The sequence below is a fragment of the Macrobrachium nipponense genome, chromosome 1, assembly GCF_015104395.2.
Source record: "Macrobrachium nipponense isolate FS-2020 chromosome 1, ASM1510439v2, whole genome shotgun sequence".
Classification (NCBI taxonomy): domain Eukaryota; kingdom Metazoa; phylum Arthropoda; class Malacostraca; order Decapoda; family Palaemonidae; genus Macrobrachium; species Macrobrachium nipponense.
The window spans coordinates 30,458,327-30,472,640 of NC_087200.1; the positions used below are offsets into that span (position 1 = coordinate 30,458,327).

General features: G+C 38.0%; 1 protein-coding gene across 1 annotated transcript in view; it reads right to left on the reverse strand.

Moving 5' to 3' along the window:
- The window catches only part of LOC135218727 (uncharacterized), a 52,810-nt gene that overhangs the window by 33,514 nt on the left and 4,982 nt on the right, over positions 1-14,314 (reverse strand). Inside the window, exons 3-5 of the mRNA XM_064255177.1 lie at positions 13,699-13,843; positions 5,380-5,570; positions 3,988-4,125 (exon numbers count right to left, since the gene is read on the reverse strand). Coding sequence (XP_064111247.1) covers positions 3,988-4,125; positions 5,380-5,570; positions 13,699-13,843 — 474 coding nt within the window. The remainder of the gene's footprint in view (positions 1-3,987; positions 4,126-5,379; positions 5,571-13,698; positions 13,844-14,314) is intronic.

The following is a 14,314-nucleotide window of genomic DNA, read 5'->3' on the forward strand; positions in this document are numbered from 1 at the left end:
AAAGGAATCCAAAGGATTATTAGCTAATAGTCAATATGCATTTAGGAAGCAGTTATGTACCTGCGACACTCTTAAATTTGACATGCCATTTGCATTTTAAAGTACAGCTTTTGATTTAGTAAATCATAAGGTACTTTTTTCAAATATTAGAATCTGGGAGTGGGTGAATATATTTTAGGATTACTTCAAGATTTCCTCACTGGTAGGCAGCAGTTATGACTTCGACCATCGATGGATGGTCCCTAGTTTGTCAATTTTTCGTAAATTGTATTTCAACAGAACTCTCTCTATCACCATTGATCCCAGATTTGCTGAAAAGCAGCACCACAACATTGGACTGTGAAAAAATATTCCTGAGGATATGCAATTAGAACCTCAAAAGTTCCAGTGGTGATTCAGTACCGAGTCTTTTTATCTATTTATTTATTCTTAAGTTAATTTGTCATTGTTTATTAATTACTGATCTCTTCTTTCAGTATTTCCCATTATCTCCTGCAATTTCTTTCAAACGAACACAATATTCTTTGGAAGCTAGAATTTCAAGTCAATGGTCCAAGTAGGCCTATTCCGTATGAAGATGGTTCATTTTCTGCTTAATAATAATAATAATAATAATAATAATAATAATAATAATAATAATAATAAAATAATAATAATAATAATAATATTTTATCAAAAATAATGGCAGAATTCACAGAATTGATTTTGGACAATATTCTTTCAATTCTCCTAATGATTTGCCTTTCTGGCACGCTGGTATTATAAAGCAGCTGTCCAATGTTCATCGTGCTGTAGGTCGTCAACGGAAATTTCGGGCGGGCTGGTGTTATCAAAAGCAAACTGGTTATCAGGGACAGGCTGGGGTCGTCAACAGGTATACAGGTGCGTTTCGTAGGTCGGGAACAGGCCGTAGTCGTCAGGGGTCTATCCGGTATTTCTTGTTATTTCTTCGTTTCTTGTTTTTAAAAGGCGTCTACATGTTTCGGCCACCTCGTTTGGCCATCTTCGGGACGGGATCGCTGAGTGCAATGGTCTGTATCAGATGTATTCATGCTATTTATTGCATTCGGACGACCTGGTAGCACGCCCTTCGAGGGGACCTCCACCATCGCCAATAAGGATGAGGCTCCGCCCACGAAGAGGACAGCCAACCAGCAACGGGCCCCCTGATGACATCGCTCGTGACGTCACAGGTATTGCCCAATGAAAAGTGAGGTACCCGTTTCTTCAAGCCACCCGAATGCAATAAAAAGCATGAATACATCTGATACAGACCATTGCACTCTGCGATCCCGTCCCGAAGATGGCCAAACGAGGTGGCCGAAACATGTAGACGCCTTTTAAAAACAAGAAACGAAGAAATAACAAGAAATACCGGATAGACCCCTGACGACTACGGCCTGTTCCCGACCTACGAAACGCACCTGTATACCTGTTGACGACCCCAGCCTGTCCCTGATAACCAGTTTGCTTTTGATAACACCAGCCCGCACGAAATTTCCGTTGACGACCTACAGCACGATGAACATTGGACAGCTGCTTTATAATACCAGCGTGCCAGAAAGGCAAATCATTAGGAGAATTGAAAGAATATTGTACAAAATCAATTCTGTGAATTCTGCCATTATTTTTGATAAAACTTGTTTGAAAGAAGGTCTGTTTCCAGCATACAATGATAATAATAATAAAAGAAATATAGTAGTCCTGTGGTAAGAGTGACTCATTAGCCGAGTAAATATAATTTAGGTCAGACCAGTACAGCACCCATAAAAAATATATTATTACTAGGATAAAAGAAAGTGAATTGTAGGTTCTACTTGATCATTAGATTTTATTTTTTTTTTTAATAAATGCCTTTATTACTCATAGAAGAAAAGCCAAGAAAAACAAAATTCAAATATGCATTCTGGGTGATCAATCATACGTATCAATGTGATTTTTGCTATTGCTTAACAGCACCCCATGTGGTTGCTAGCGCCCCAGGTTGAGAAATGCTGACCTAGAAGAAAATAAACTCCTATAACAGAGAAACAAACATAAAGAGTGCAAGTCACTCACTGACATGCCACACTAGTGGCTGATACTGCCATGGACACTAGTGGTAGGTGTTATGTAAACATTAGGCTAGTATCTCAAACACTGTGCGATAAGCCCCGAGATAATAGATAGCCACAGACATAGTGACAGATTGTGCCAGGGCAAGAGAGCTGAACTAAGCGATAATAACATCTTTTAATGTTGCAAATGCATGCAAAATCTCAGATTATGGATGCAGAGTCAAAATGGCAAAGATAAAGTACCCAGACCCTCCACAAGTAGAATGTTTGTGTGTGTGTGTGTAAGGAAGACATATATCAAAATTCAGAAAAGTAATGGACAATATAACTGAATGAAAGATTCAATCAAAATAGTAACACTTCAAATGGTGAAAAGGTTCTTTCAGTAGTTTTGTTGTTTAGGAGCAAAGGTATCACCAGTTATGCCTAGGACATCTATACTATTAAGAAAGAGCACACATTAATTAAGTTAAGCAAGTAAATAACTGTAATACACCAAGAAATGTTTAATCCTGTGGCCTTCCCAGAACCTGTAATATGCTCTATGGCCAATGAAGTTACCAACACAGAAACAGCAACAGTTACAATAAGGTTGTTTGATCCAGTCTCCATTTTAAATGTTTAAAACAACTGATGTGGATTCCTTTGGTGCATGCAAATATAGTGAAATTATTCAGTCAGGTAAAGATGTAGATTTACATGAAAAAAAAGATGAATCACATCAAATTCAGTTGCAACAGCAAAGGAGGTTTCGAAAAGAAATCCTCCATAGCAGTTCTTCAGTCCATGTACAGCATGGTACATGGTACAAGTTAAGTACATTTTAGTTTTGCCAGACCACTGAGCTGATTAGCAGCTCTCCCAGAGCTGCCCCGAAGGATTAGATATTTTCATGTGGCTAGGAACCAATTGGTCGCCTAGCAACGGGACCTACAGTTTATTGTGGGATCCGAACCACATTATATCGAGGTACATGGTACAGAAATTAGATCACATCTGGGACATGGTGCGATCAAATCAGACGACTAGTGTACATTTTATGTAGTACTGCTGCTACACTAAAAGAAAAGATCAGTAATCCTCAGGCATCATACGTCTGTGATAAACACTTTGCTATAAAGGCCATGAGGAATTTAGATGCAAGACAGAATGTGTAATGTGGAAGGTGCAAATGTATAAAGAATGACTATGTTGTACTCTGCTCTGCAGTTGCTTTCAACAGATTCAGTATCAACGAGGACAAAGAACCCAAAAATTGTCGCCATTAGCCGCTCATTTGTATGCATACCCAACAATAACTTCACACGTCATACCCTTCAGTGGTTCTTAGCCAGAGGTGCTCTCACCCCTATGGGGTGCGAGGCTGGTTCCTAAGGGGTGCGAGGATGCCTATGAATAATTCAAGCAAAACATATTTTTATATACGCGTTATATTTTCCTGAAAAAAAAACTTTTTTGCTTCAGAAGTGTTCTGAGATCATTTTTGTCATGAAAGAAATGTAAGCTATATGAATGAAGATAAAAAAAACGTGGTTTTGTTATTAATACACATCACATCAATTTTGTATTTTTGGCATTTTTTTGTATTTCAGCAATCGGGGGCTGCGAGAACCGACTGCTGATTTGTAAGGGGTGCATACACTGAAAAAGGTTAAGAACCACTGCATGATTAGAGGAATAACTGGCAGCCATCTTGAAAAACAGCCACCATATTGTAATTTCAAAGGGCTAACACTGTTTTGCATCAAAGCTAATAAAAGATAAATACTTTAGCCAATTTCAGATGCGTGTTATCTATCGACACATTGTATGCATTATATAATATAGTATAAGGACACTAATAATTTTTCAAGCCTAAAGTTACATAATGATTACATACAGAAATCTCTTGACAATCATGCATAAACTGTGCAATGAAAATCATACATACCCTGTAGATATTCCTGTAAGTGTTTTCGATACGGCAGAGTTCCACACCATCTGAAAACTTTATCCGAAAATTTCGGTGATCATCAATCGGTATTACTTCTCCAAGACAGCCTCTCGGTGGCAGCATAACTCTCCATTTCTGTGAACATGATTATAACTTGCATGAAAGCAAAAAAGGGTTTACATGTCCTTAGGACCAAATGAAAAAAAGATTGGCCATTAATGCCTTAGACGCAGAGGGTGTCGACCTATATTTTCAAAGAAGTGATTGGTGGTTTACATGTTTTTGGCAGAAGTATCTGGTGACATAGGCAATCAGAACTAGGAGGTAAACTATTTGAATCTTGGTAAAAAATATGACTTGAATATGGAACGAAAGAAGAGAATTAGCCTTAATGAACATTTCCTGATAAACTAAAGTCAAACTTTGAATACACTAGGCTGTGTTTAATAGCAATAACAATACCAATTGTTATGGATATACTTATTCTTATATTCAAATTCTAGGAGTCATTTACGAAAAATATCTAAAAATGACTATTTGGGCTTAAATAACTTCTGCCTGTAGGGTAGAAACACTGTTGGTGTCAAATTATTGTTATTTTTTTAATCCTCTCTGAATATAATTACAAATGTTACTTAACTGATAAAGTTACTTAACTGACTCAGCCCACATTAAGACCATTTCACAGAAAATCCGAAACTCTTAGAACCGAAAAGACGCTACATAGCTTGATCGGTCGAAACATACGAATCAAGTTCTGAATAAAAATTTGCGTTTTGACTCTGGCTGGTTACTGAAGATGCAATATTTATTTTGCCATCCCAGAAAGCGGTGACTCGAGAAAATAATACATCGCTACAGTCATACTTTAACTGCTGATTCCATTATTATTTTGCACACACACACTCGTGATTCCCTAATACCAATGCCTCTTCACTTCCAGCCCCTCCAGATTGTGCATTCCATTATCACAGCATCACCTACTATTTCCACAAGATCGAACCATCTCAAAACACGCTGATCATCGTTTCACTTACGCTCGTTTTTTCATCACTTTAGTATTTCTCCACATTACCCCCCCCCCCCCCCCCCCTCACTACCCCCCGGACCTTTCAGTCCTTCTTACACCACATACACTACACGAACAGATCATCTCAGCTGCTTCAACCTCTCTTTTTCAATTGCATTTAACATACTCCACACTCCTTTTATATACTCAAACCTTTGATTTCATAGTCATGCGAGTTTCTCCCTAATCCTTTGCACTCACCTTGCTGCCTTTCTTCCATTCTTCCACCATTCACATTTCATTGCTCCATCTTTGTTGATTCATGTATTGTTAATATAAATCAGGCACACTGAATCATTACAATCTTCAGTAAGACTTACATGTGAAGACTGAATTCCACAGCATTTCCTTTTTTCTTCCATTATCCACATCAGCGAACGACCATCAGGGCTAAAGACCCTAAACGTGGACCCTGTGATATACTCTCTTCCACAACAGCAGCCCGAATTTACTGGTGAACTTGCAAAGAAGAGAACTGAGTCTGCGTCATCCTTCACCACATATGTCCCGCCTGCAATCACGAGTAAAAGTATGACTAAAAAGAGAGAGAGAGCGAGAGAGAGAGAGAGAGAGAGAGAGAGAGATAGGGTTTAACCTCAGTGGATGGGATAAAATGCCTTCCAGTGTCAAGGCTGGTGAAGCTTGCAAAGAATGAGTAAATAATTATTACCATATTTTTTATAGACGCAGTGAGTAAAAATATCAGTGTCAAAATGTTACTAACATTACTAAAAAGGTCAAAAATAATCTAACTATGAAAACTTATTTTGTAGTATAACACCCTTTTAGTTAATTTCAACCTTTTTTCCCCCCAAATCCCTAATTCCTGTTCACTAAAAGGATTATCCTGTAACTCCTACAATATCTCAGCTACCACGAAAATGTGTCGCTCTTGTGATACACTCCAGTGCAATACCTTTCTCCCAATATCTACAAAATCATTCTCCCTTTCAACCTTAGGACCTTATTGAGTTCCATAAGACTTGCAGCAGATCTTTCCATGGCGGTGTTTTGCAGCCATCCAGGTCCATCTCTCTCCAAGATCTTGTTTCCCTTGGGAATTGTGTGGTATCTTGTGGTCCATCGTACTTTCCTCACTACCAATCAAGGTATAAAATCTCTAAGGGGTGCTTGCCGCATCCTGTCCGCCCATAGCTGTATCTGCTTTTATCCTTATATTTTACCTCCATTCTTGCTTCCTTCCTGAGTTAGACACCTGCTCCTCTTTTTCTGCTGAGAACAACCAACTATGCTGAACACCAGCACCAATATACTTTGAACTCCTCAGTTCCAAAGGTCCTTTCTTCCTCTCACTGTAAATGTAAGTAAATGATTAGAATACAAGCAAAATTGTTTCAGGGTACTAAAGCTTTACAGCTTCGCTTGTTTGCATTTCAATCATTTACTTTCATTTTTATCTATGTATTTATTGATTTAATCTTTTTTTTCTTTTCTATTCTCTGATCTGTTTTTGCTGCATTTCCAATCACCTGTTACCTCTTTCAAATAAATGCTATATTCTTTGGGATTGGAAACTTCAATTTCAAATCAATGGCTCCTCTGAGCTTGTTCCATTTGAATAAGGGTCATCTCATGAATAATAATAATAATAATAATAATAATAATAGTAGGGATAAACTCTCTATCACGAGAGTATATATAAAGTTCTAAAGGGTCCACAATAATACAAAGTGTAAAAAGTCCGTGTATAATTTTGAAGACTTTACAGAAAATAATATAATAATAATAATAATAATAATAATAATAATAATAATAATAATAATAATAATAATAATAATAATAATAGATAAGTATCAAGATTTGAAAATAGAAATAAGAAGGATATGGGATATGCCAGTGGAAATTGTTCCCATAATCATTAGAACACTAGGCACGATCCCAAGATCCCTGAAAAGGAATCTGGAAAAACTAGAGGCTGAAGTAGCTACAGGACTCATGCAGAAGAGTGTGATCCTAGAAACGGCGCACATAGTAAGAAAAGTGATGGACTCCTAAGGAGGCAAGATGCAACCCGGAACCCCCACACCATAAATACCACCCAGTCGAATTGGAGGACTGTGATAAACGTGCCCCCCCCCCCCCCCACCCCTCCAAAAAAATGAATAATAGTAATAATAATAATAATAGTAATAATAATAATAATAATAATAATAATAATAAGGTGGCACCGTGGCAGAGTGGGTTAGGTCGTCAATCGACAGGTTAAGCAACATTGGGGCTGGTCAGTCGTTGGATCGGTGACCGCTCTCCTCGGCGTTGACTCCTTGGGAAAAGATCTTTACCATAATTTCCTCAGTCTACTCAGCTGTAAATGAGTACCTATCCCTGATGGGGTAGGGTCCAACTATGGGTTAAATAGCAAAACTCAGCAATGATGGAAAGAAATGAAGGAATAAACGACAACGACGTAAATGGAACCTCTGGCAACAGAGGAGCTTCGTCCGGCAGCCAGGTATTCAACCCAATTGAAGGGGAAGACGGTCAGGTACCTGGAGGTCGTCATCCAGCAACTGACCACCACAACGACAGTAACCAACAGCCTGAGATTGCAGCTACGGAAGCAAACCAAAGGAAGAAATGGACAAGAGAAGAAAATATGGAAATATGATGCTACATCAGAAGCAACCCGTCGGAGAGAGAAAATAGAAGAAGGTTGGTCAACATCTGGAATGAGAGGAATAACACCCCCCAAACAGAACAGAGGCTGGCAGACCAAGTAAGAAACATAAAGAAAAAGAACTGGCTCTCCCCAACAGAAAGAGAAGAACTGGAAAGGGAAATGTCACACGACAACGAATTACACGAAGACGAACTGAGAGACAATGCCACAGAAGACGGCAGGGATGATGAGGTATCAAACAACGACAGACGAAGAAACACCGACGAAGTAACAGAGAGGACGGAATGGGTAGAAAAGATTAGACAATGGATGGAACCAGATACAGAGAGAACAAAGATCCCCTCCATGAAAGCCTACAACGCCAAGAAATTAAGGGAGAAAACAAGTGAGGTCAATGAAATAATGGGCATAATACACACCACCAGTATCACAGAAACAAATAACTTGGCATATGCAGGAGCAAGATTAGTAGCAGAACTGATGGGGATACGAACGCCAACACCACCAGCACAACCAACCCAACAGAAACCAAAACAGCAACCTCCTTGGAAAAGGCGCCTGGAAAAGCATATCATGGTGATGAGATCTGACTTGAGTAAACTGAAAGAGATGACAGAAAAAAGGCTAAGAAGCAAGAAAACAAGGGAGGAACTCAACGAGAAATACAAAGTACAAGAGAGGGGACTAAACAACACAATAGAAGATGTAAAACAGAGGCTTAAGGCCAAAGCACATAAGATCCAATGGTACATGAACAGGAATAAGGGATACCAACAGAACAAACTATTCGGAACTAACCAGAATAGACTATACAGCCAACTAAGAGGGGAAGACAACCACCAAGAAATTCCTGAAGCCGAACCAAGTAAGAGACTGGGAAAAAATATGGAGCAATCCAGTATCACACAACAAACATGCAACATGGCTCCAGGAAGTCAAGGAAGAAGAAACAGGGAGAATAAAACAAAGATTCACAGAGATCACGACAGACACAGTCAGACACCAACTAAAGAAAATGCCAAACTTGAAAGCCCCAGGTCCCAATGAAGTCCATGGATACTGGCTCAAAAACTTCAAGGCCCTACACCCACGAATAGCAGAACAACTCCAGCATTGTATCTCAAATCACCATGTACCCAAATGGATGACCACAGGAAGGACATCCTTAGTACAAAAAGACAAGAGTAAGGGAAATATAGCCAGTAACTACAGGCCTATCACATGCCTACCAATAATGTGGAAGTTACTAACAGGTATCATCAGTGAAAGGCTATACAACTACCTAGAGGATACAAACACCATCCCCCACCAACAGAAAGGCTGCAGAAGGAAGTGTATGGTCACAAAAGACCAGCTCCTGATAGACAAAATGGTAATGAAGAACAGTAGGAGAAGGAAAACCAACCTAAGCATGGCATGGATAGACTATAAGAAAGCCTTCGACATGATACCACACACATGGCTAACAGAATGCCTGAAAATATATGGGGCAGAGGAAAACACCATCAGCTTCCTCAAAAATACAATGCGCAACTGGGATACAATACTTACAAGCTCTGGAATAAGACTAGCAGAGGTTAATATCAGGAGAGGGATCTTCCAGGGAGACTCACTGTCCCCACTACTCTTCGTAGTAGCCATGATTCCCATGACAAAAGTACTACAGAAGATGGATGCCGGGTACCAACTCAAGAAAAGAGGCAACAGAATTAACCATCTGATGTTCATGGACGACATCAAGCTGTATGGTAAGAGCATCAAGGAAATAGATACCCTAATCCAGACTGTAAGGATTGTATCTGGGGACATCAGGAAGGAGTTTGGAATAGAAAAATGCGCCTTAGTCAACATACGAAAGGGCAAAGTAACAAGAACTGAAGGGATAAAGCTACCAGATGGGAGCAACATCAAACACATAGATGAGACTGGATACAAATACCTGGGAGTAAAGTAAGGAGGGGATATAAAACACCAAGAGATGAAGGACACGATCAGGAAAGAATATATGCAGAGACTCATGGCGATACTCAAGTCAAAACTCAACGCCGGAAATATGATAAAAGCCATAAATACATGGGTAGTGTCAGTAATCAGATACAGCGCGGGAATAGTGGAATGGACGAAGGCAGAACTCCGCAGCATAGATCAGAAAACCAGGAAACATATGACAATACACAAAGCACTACACCCAAGAGCAAATACGGACAGACTATACATGACACGAAAGGAAGGAGGGAGAGGACTACTAAGCATAGAGGACTGCGTCAACATCGAGAACAGAGCACTGGGGCAATATCTGAAAACCAGTGAAGACGAGTGGCTAAAGAGTGCATGGGAAGAGGGACTAATAAAAATAGACAAAGACCCAGAAATATACAGAGACAGGACAATGACAAACAGAACAGAGGACTGGCACAACAAACCAATCCACGGACAATACATGAGACAGACTAAAGAACTAGCCAGTGATGACACGTGGCAATGGCTACAGAGGGGAGAGCTCAAGAAGGAAACTGAAGGAATGATAACAGCGGCACAAGATCAGGCCCTAAGAACCAGATATGTTCAAAGAACGATAGACGGAAATAACATCTCTCCCATATGTAGGAAGTGCAATACGAAAAATGAAACCATAAACCACATAGCAAGCAAATGTCCAGCACTTGCACAGAACCAGTACAAAAAGAGGCATGATTCAGTGGCAAAAGCCCTCCACTGGAGCCTGTGCAAGAAACATCAGCTACCTTGCAGTAATAAGTGGTACGAACACCAACCTGAAGGAGTGATAGAAAACGATCACACAAAGATCCTCTGGGACTATGGTATCAGAACAAATAGGGTGATACGTGCAAATAGACCAGACGTGACGCTGATTGACAAAATCAAGAAGGAAGTATCACTCATTGATGTCGCAATACCATGGGACACCAGAGTTGAAGAGAAAGAGAGAGAAAAAATGGATAAGTATCAAGATCTGAAAATAGAAATAAGAAGGATATGGGATATGCCAGTGGAAATCGTATCCATAATCATAGGAGCACTAGGCACAATCCCAAGATCCCTGAAAAGGAATCTAGAAAAACTAGAGGCTGAAGTAGCTCCAGGACTCATGCAGAAGAGTGTGATCGTAGAAACTGCGCACATAGTAAGAAAAGTGATGGACTCCTAAGGAGGCAGGATGCAACCCGGAACCCCACACTATAAATACCACCCAGTCGAATTGGAGGACTGTGATAGAGCAAAAAAAAATTAATAAATAAATAATAATAATAATAATAATAATAATAATAATAATAATAATAATAATAATATAATGAATAATAATAATAATAATAATAATAATAATAATAATAATAATAATAATAATAATAATAATAATAATAATAATGGAGAAACAAAATAATCAATAATGTAAATGTACATATATTTAAATTTATAACTTTAAGGATACCTTTCGGGAATCTGTTTGGTTCCCTTTATCAATCTGATAAGGTGAAGCGAACAGATTCCTGAAAGCTATCCTTAAAGTTTTAAATTTAAACATATATACATTTAAATAACTGTGGATTTATTTCTCCATTTGAAGACTCGTACTACTATGAGGATTTTTTTAATAATAATAGTAAATGCTGTCCAGCCTCTATTACTTGTTAGTGCAACTAATCGGTTTTCTTACTGTTCCACTTTTAGATCCTTGTACAGTGATGTTCAAGTCTGACGCGACGTGATTCTTTTTGTATCATCCAGAATCTCATACTCAACGTAACGTTGCCAAGTAGTGTTAAACTTCTTTCTTTTTCATTTCTAATGTCATACATGTCGACAAGTTTGTAACGAATTCACAGCTAGCACTATTTTCCTTATGGTTATATAAATACGATACCTTTTATGCTTTGGTATAATTCGTAATCCGTGTGATTTGAACTAATTTTTTTGTTCTACAATGCTTAGTTCAAAATACGGTGTGATAAGGTCAATGACAGTAGACCTAATGAGCTCAACTTTCATCATAACAGATGTTTCGAAATAGGACTATGAATTACAACAAGTTTTCTTTGAATATTGAAGCTTTAGGCTGTGGTTAAGTTGCCTGGGTGTTGCAAAATGAATGATAAGCCTACAGAAATCATCTAAGCCTTCTGAGATGTAATCTCTGTTACTAATGAATTTATTTGTAGAGTTTACCTGTTCTTTCAGGGATAAAAGTTGATGATAATTTTGATTATATGACTATTGATCGTAACTTCTATTAGTATTAATGTCAAGGCGTATGGAACACAAGTTTTTTAATTGGATTGAAATATTATTTTCTTAAAAGTCTTTCTGCTCGCTTTTGGTGTATAATTTATTCTTTCATAATGTAACTTGAAGTGCAAGAATGTGTAGATAACCGCATTTGTTTTCTGGACAGAAACTGTTTATATAGAGATGTGAATACTAAAAAGTGTAACTTAAAGAAATCTAACACACCTTCGCCAAGAAACAAAATCTTGGCTTAAACATAAGAATAATTGCATAGGCGAATTTTTTTTTTTTTTTTTTTTTGTAACATTTGAACTGAGGTTTGATGGCTACTTCGTTTTGGTCAAACGCATCAGCAATGGATGAACGAAGTTTCAAAAATGTTATGTAAGTTTTGTTTTTTTCTAAAATTTTGTGTGACATTTTCTTACAGGTTCGAAATGTATGACAGATTTCATTCTTATGAAACATATTATGACCTAATTGTATGCAATAATCGTGTTTTTGCATAGATTAATATGGAGACTGTTAGGTTGCCAGTTAGTGAGTTGTGAACGAAATTCTGTGCAATCATGCAGCATCAGTTCTCAGCATAGCTGTACCTCATCTCCATTATTTACTAGACATTTTTATCTTCATGGCCAACCAACCAGCTCCATCTTTTCAGTGTCTTAAGCACTAAATGGCCGAAAGTGCTCTATCGCTTGGCGTGGCACACTGAACTTCAAAAATTAATAAATCAATCAGTCGGCAAGACACTTTTAAAGTTTTGATCCTTAGTTTAAAGGTTCTTGACATTTTCTGGTGAGAGCCTAATCACATAACGTTTGTTGTTTTATCATCCCCTTTTTTTAACAGCTCTGGTGTGTACTGCCTTTTTCTATTTTGAATATTATTTATAACTACCCTGATGCATCTTTACGCTAAGCCTTTCGAAAATTTATTTGTATTTTCTCTTGCATTTACTGAAGATGCAACAGCCCTCTTAGTTTATTCATTTAAATGTCCTTCACTCTCTATACTTTTCTCTAAGAGAGGTTTTATTTCATCTTGTTGGTGTATATGCTTCTCTAAACATTGTCTGCTTCTTTCATCTATCCCAAACGAAAATTTTCAGTTTCTATCCAAATTTTCACCAAGTGATCTTGTGTTCTTGTAGGGTATGAGCGTACAATAATCGTCAGCGCCAGCGCTCTTTGTTATTACAAAAGACTTCAGTTGTCAGAGTGATTAGCCACCGCCATCTTGAATTCAAGATGGCGATGGATTAACGGCTCTCTCAACGCTGGATTAACTCAATTATGTGAAGAAACATCGGATAAAGGAACCAAAAAAAAGGTTGATTGCTATCTATCGATAATGCAAATAATTTCAATTAGCGCTTATATGTTGATTAACCTTTTATTCACCGATTCAAGTTTCTGGACCTTAGAGATCAACTTAAGAACCAAGGTAATATGGACCGGAGGGAAACTGCTTTTTTTCCCGAAAAGAAAAATTTAGCGCTTGCGATGACTATCCGTTAAGTATATCTTAGGTTTTACCAGACCACTTCGCTGATTAATAGCTATCGTAGGGCTGGCCCGAAGGATTGGATATATTTGTTTGGCTGGCCCGAAGGATTAGATATTTTTACTTGGGTGGCTCGAAGGATTAGATATTTTTACTTGGCTAGGAACCAACTGGTTACCTAGCAACGGGACCTATTGTGGGATCAGAATCACATCGAAAAATGAATTTCTATGTTAAAACTAACCATCCAAATGGTAGATGGAAATTTCGTCAGTGACATCTAACTTCTTAAGCCCGCGTGGTTGATATTTATTCTTTAAAGGCAAACGTTTCCGATTGTAGTAGAGGCTTCCATCGTCCTCCTCAACAGGTGTTAGTTCCATGGCTGCCTGAAAAGAAGACGTCATTTACCTTTGCATCGAGACGTAATGGCTTTGTATATTTATTTATATCACTGTGTATATTCTCAGCATGCTTTCCATCATGTCTGAAGTAACAGCTCAAGTTAAGAAGTAAATGGAATCTGTTAGTCACGTTCACCAGAGACAAGTAAATATAACTGACAATATTCAATGAACGTAGGAAACTCTAGATCTCATGATACTGGGGAATCGTTAAGTTAAAAAGAAGTTAAAGCTATTGCATGCAATCAATTAAGAGTTCTTCTTTATTAAAGCTACTTGCTGAACATTGACCTCTACAAGGGTCAGTAACTCGAAACTTTCAGGAAACAGACTTCTGAAATCAAGGTTAGTCATGGATATATAGACAATATACATTCATGCACACTAATAATCTGTTTGAATATATGTATATATATATATATATATATATATATATATATATATATATATACATAT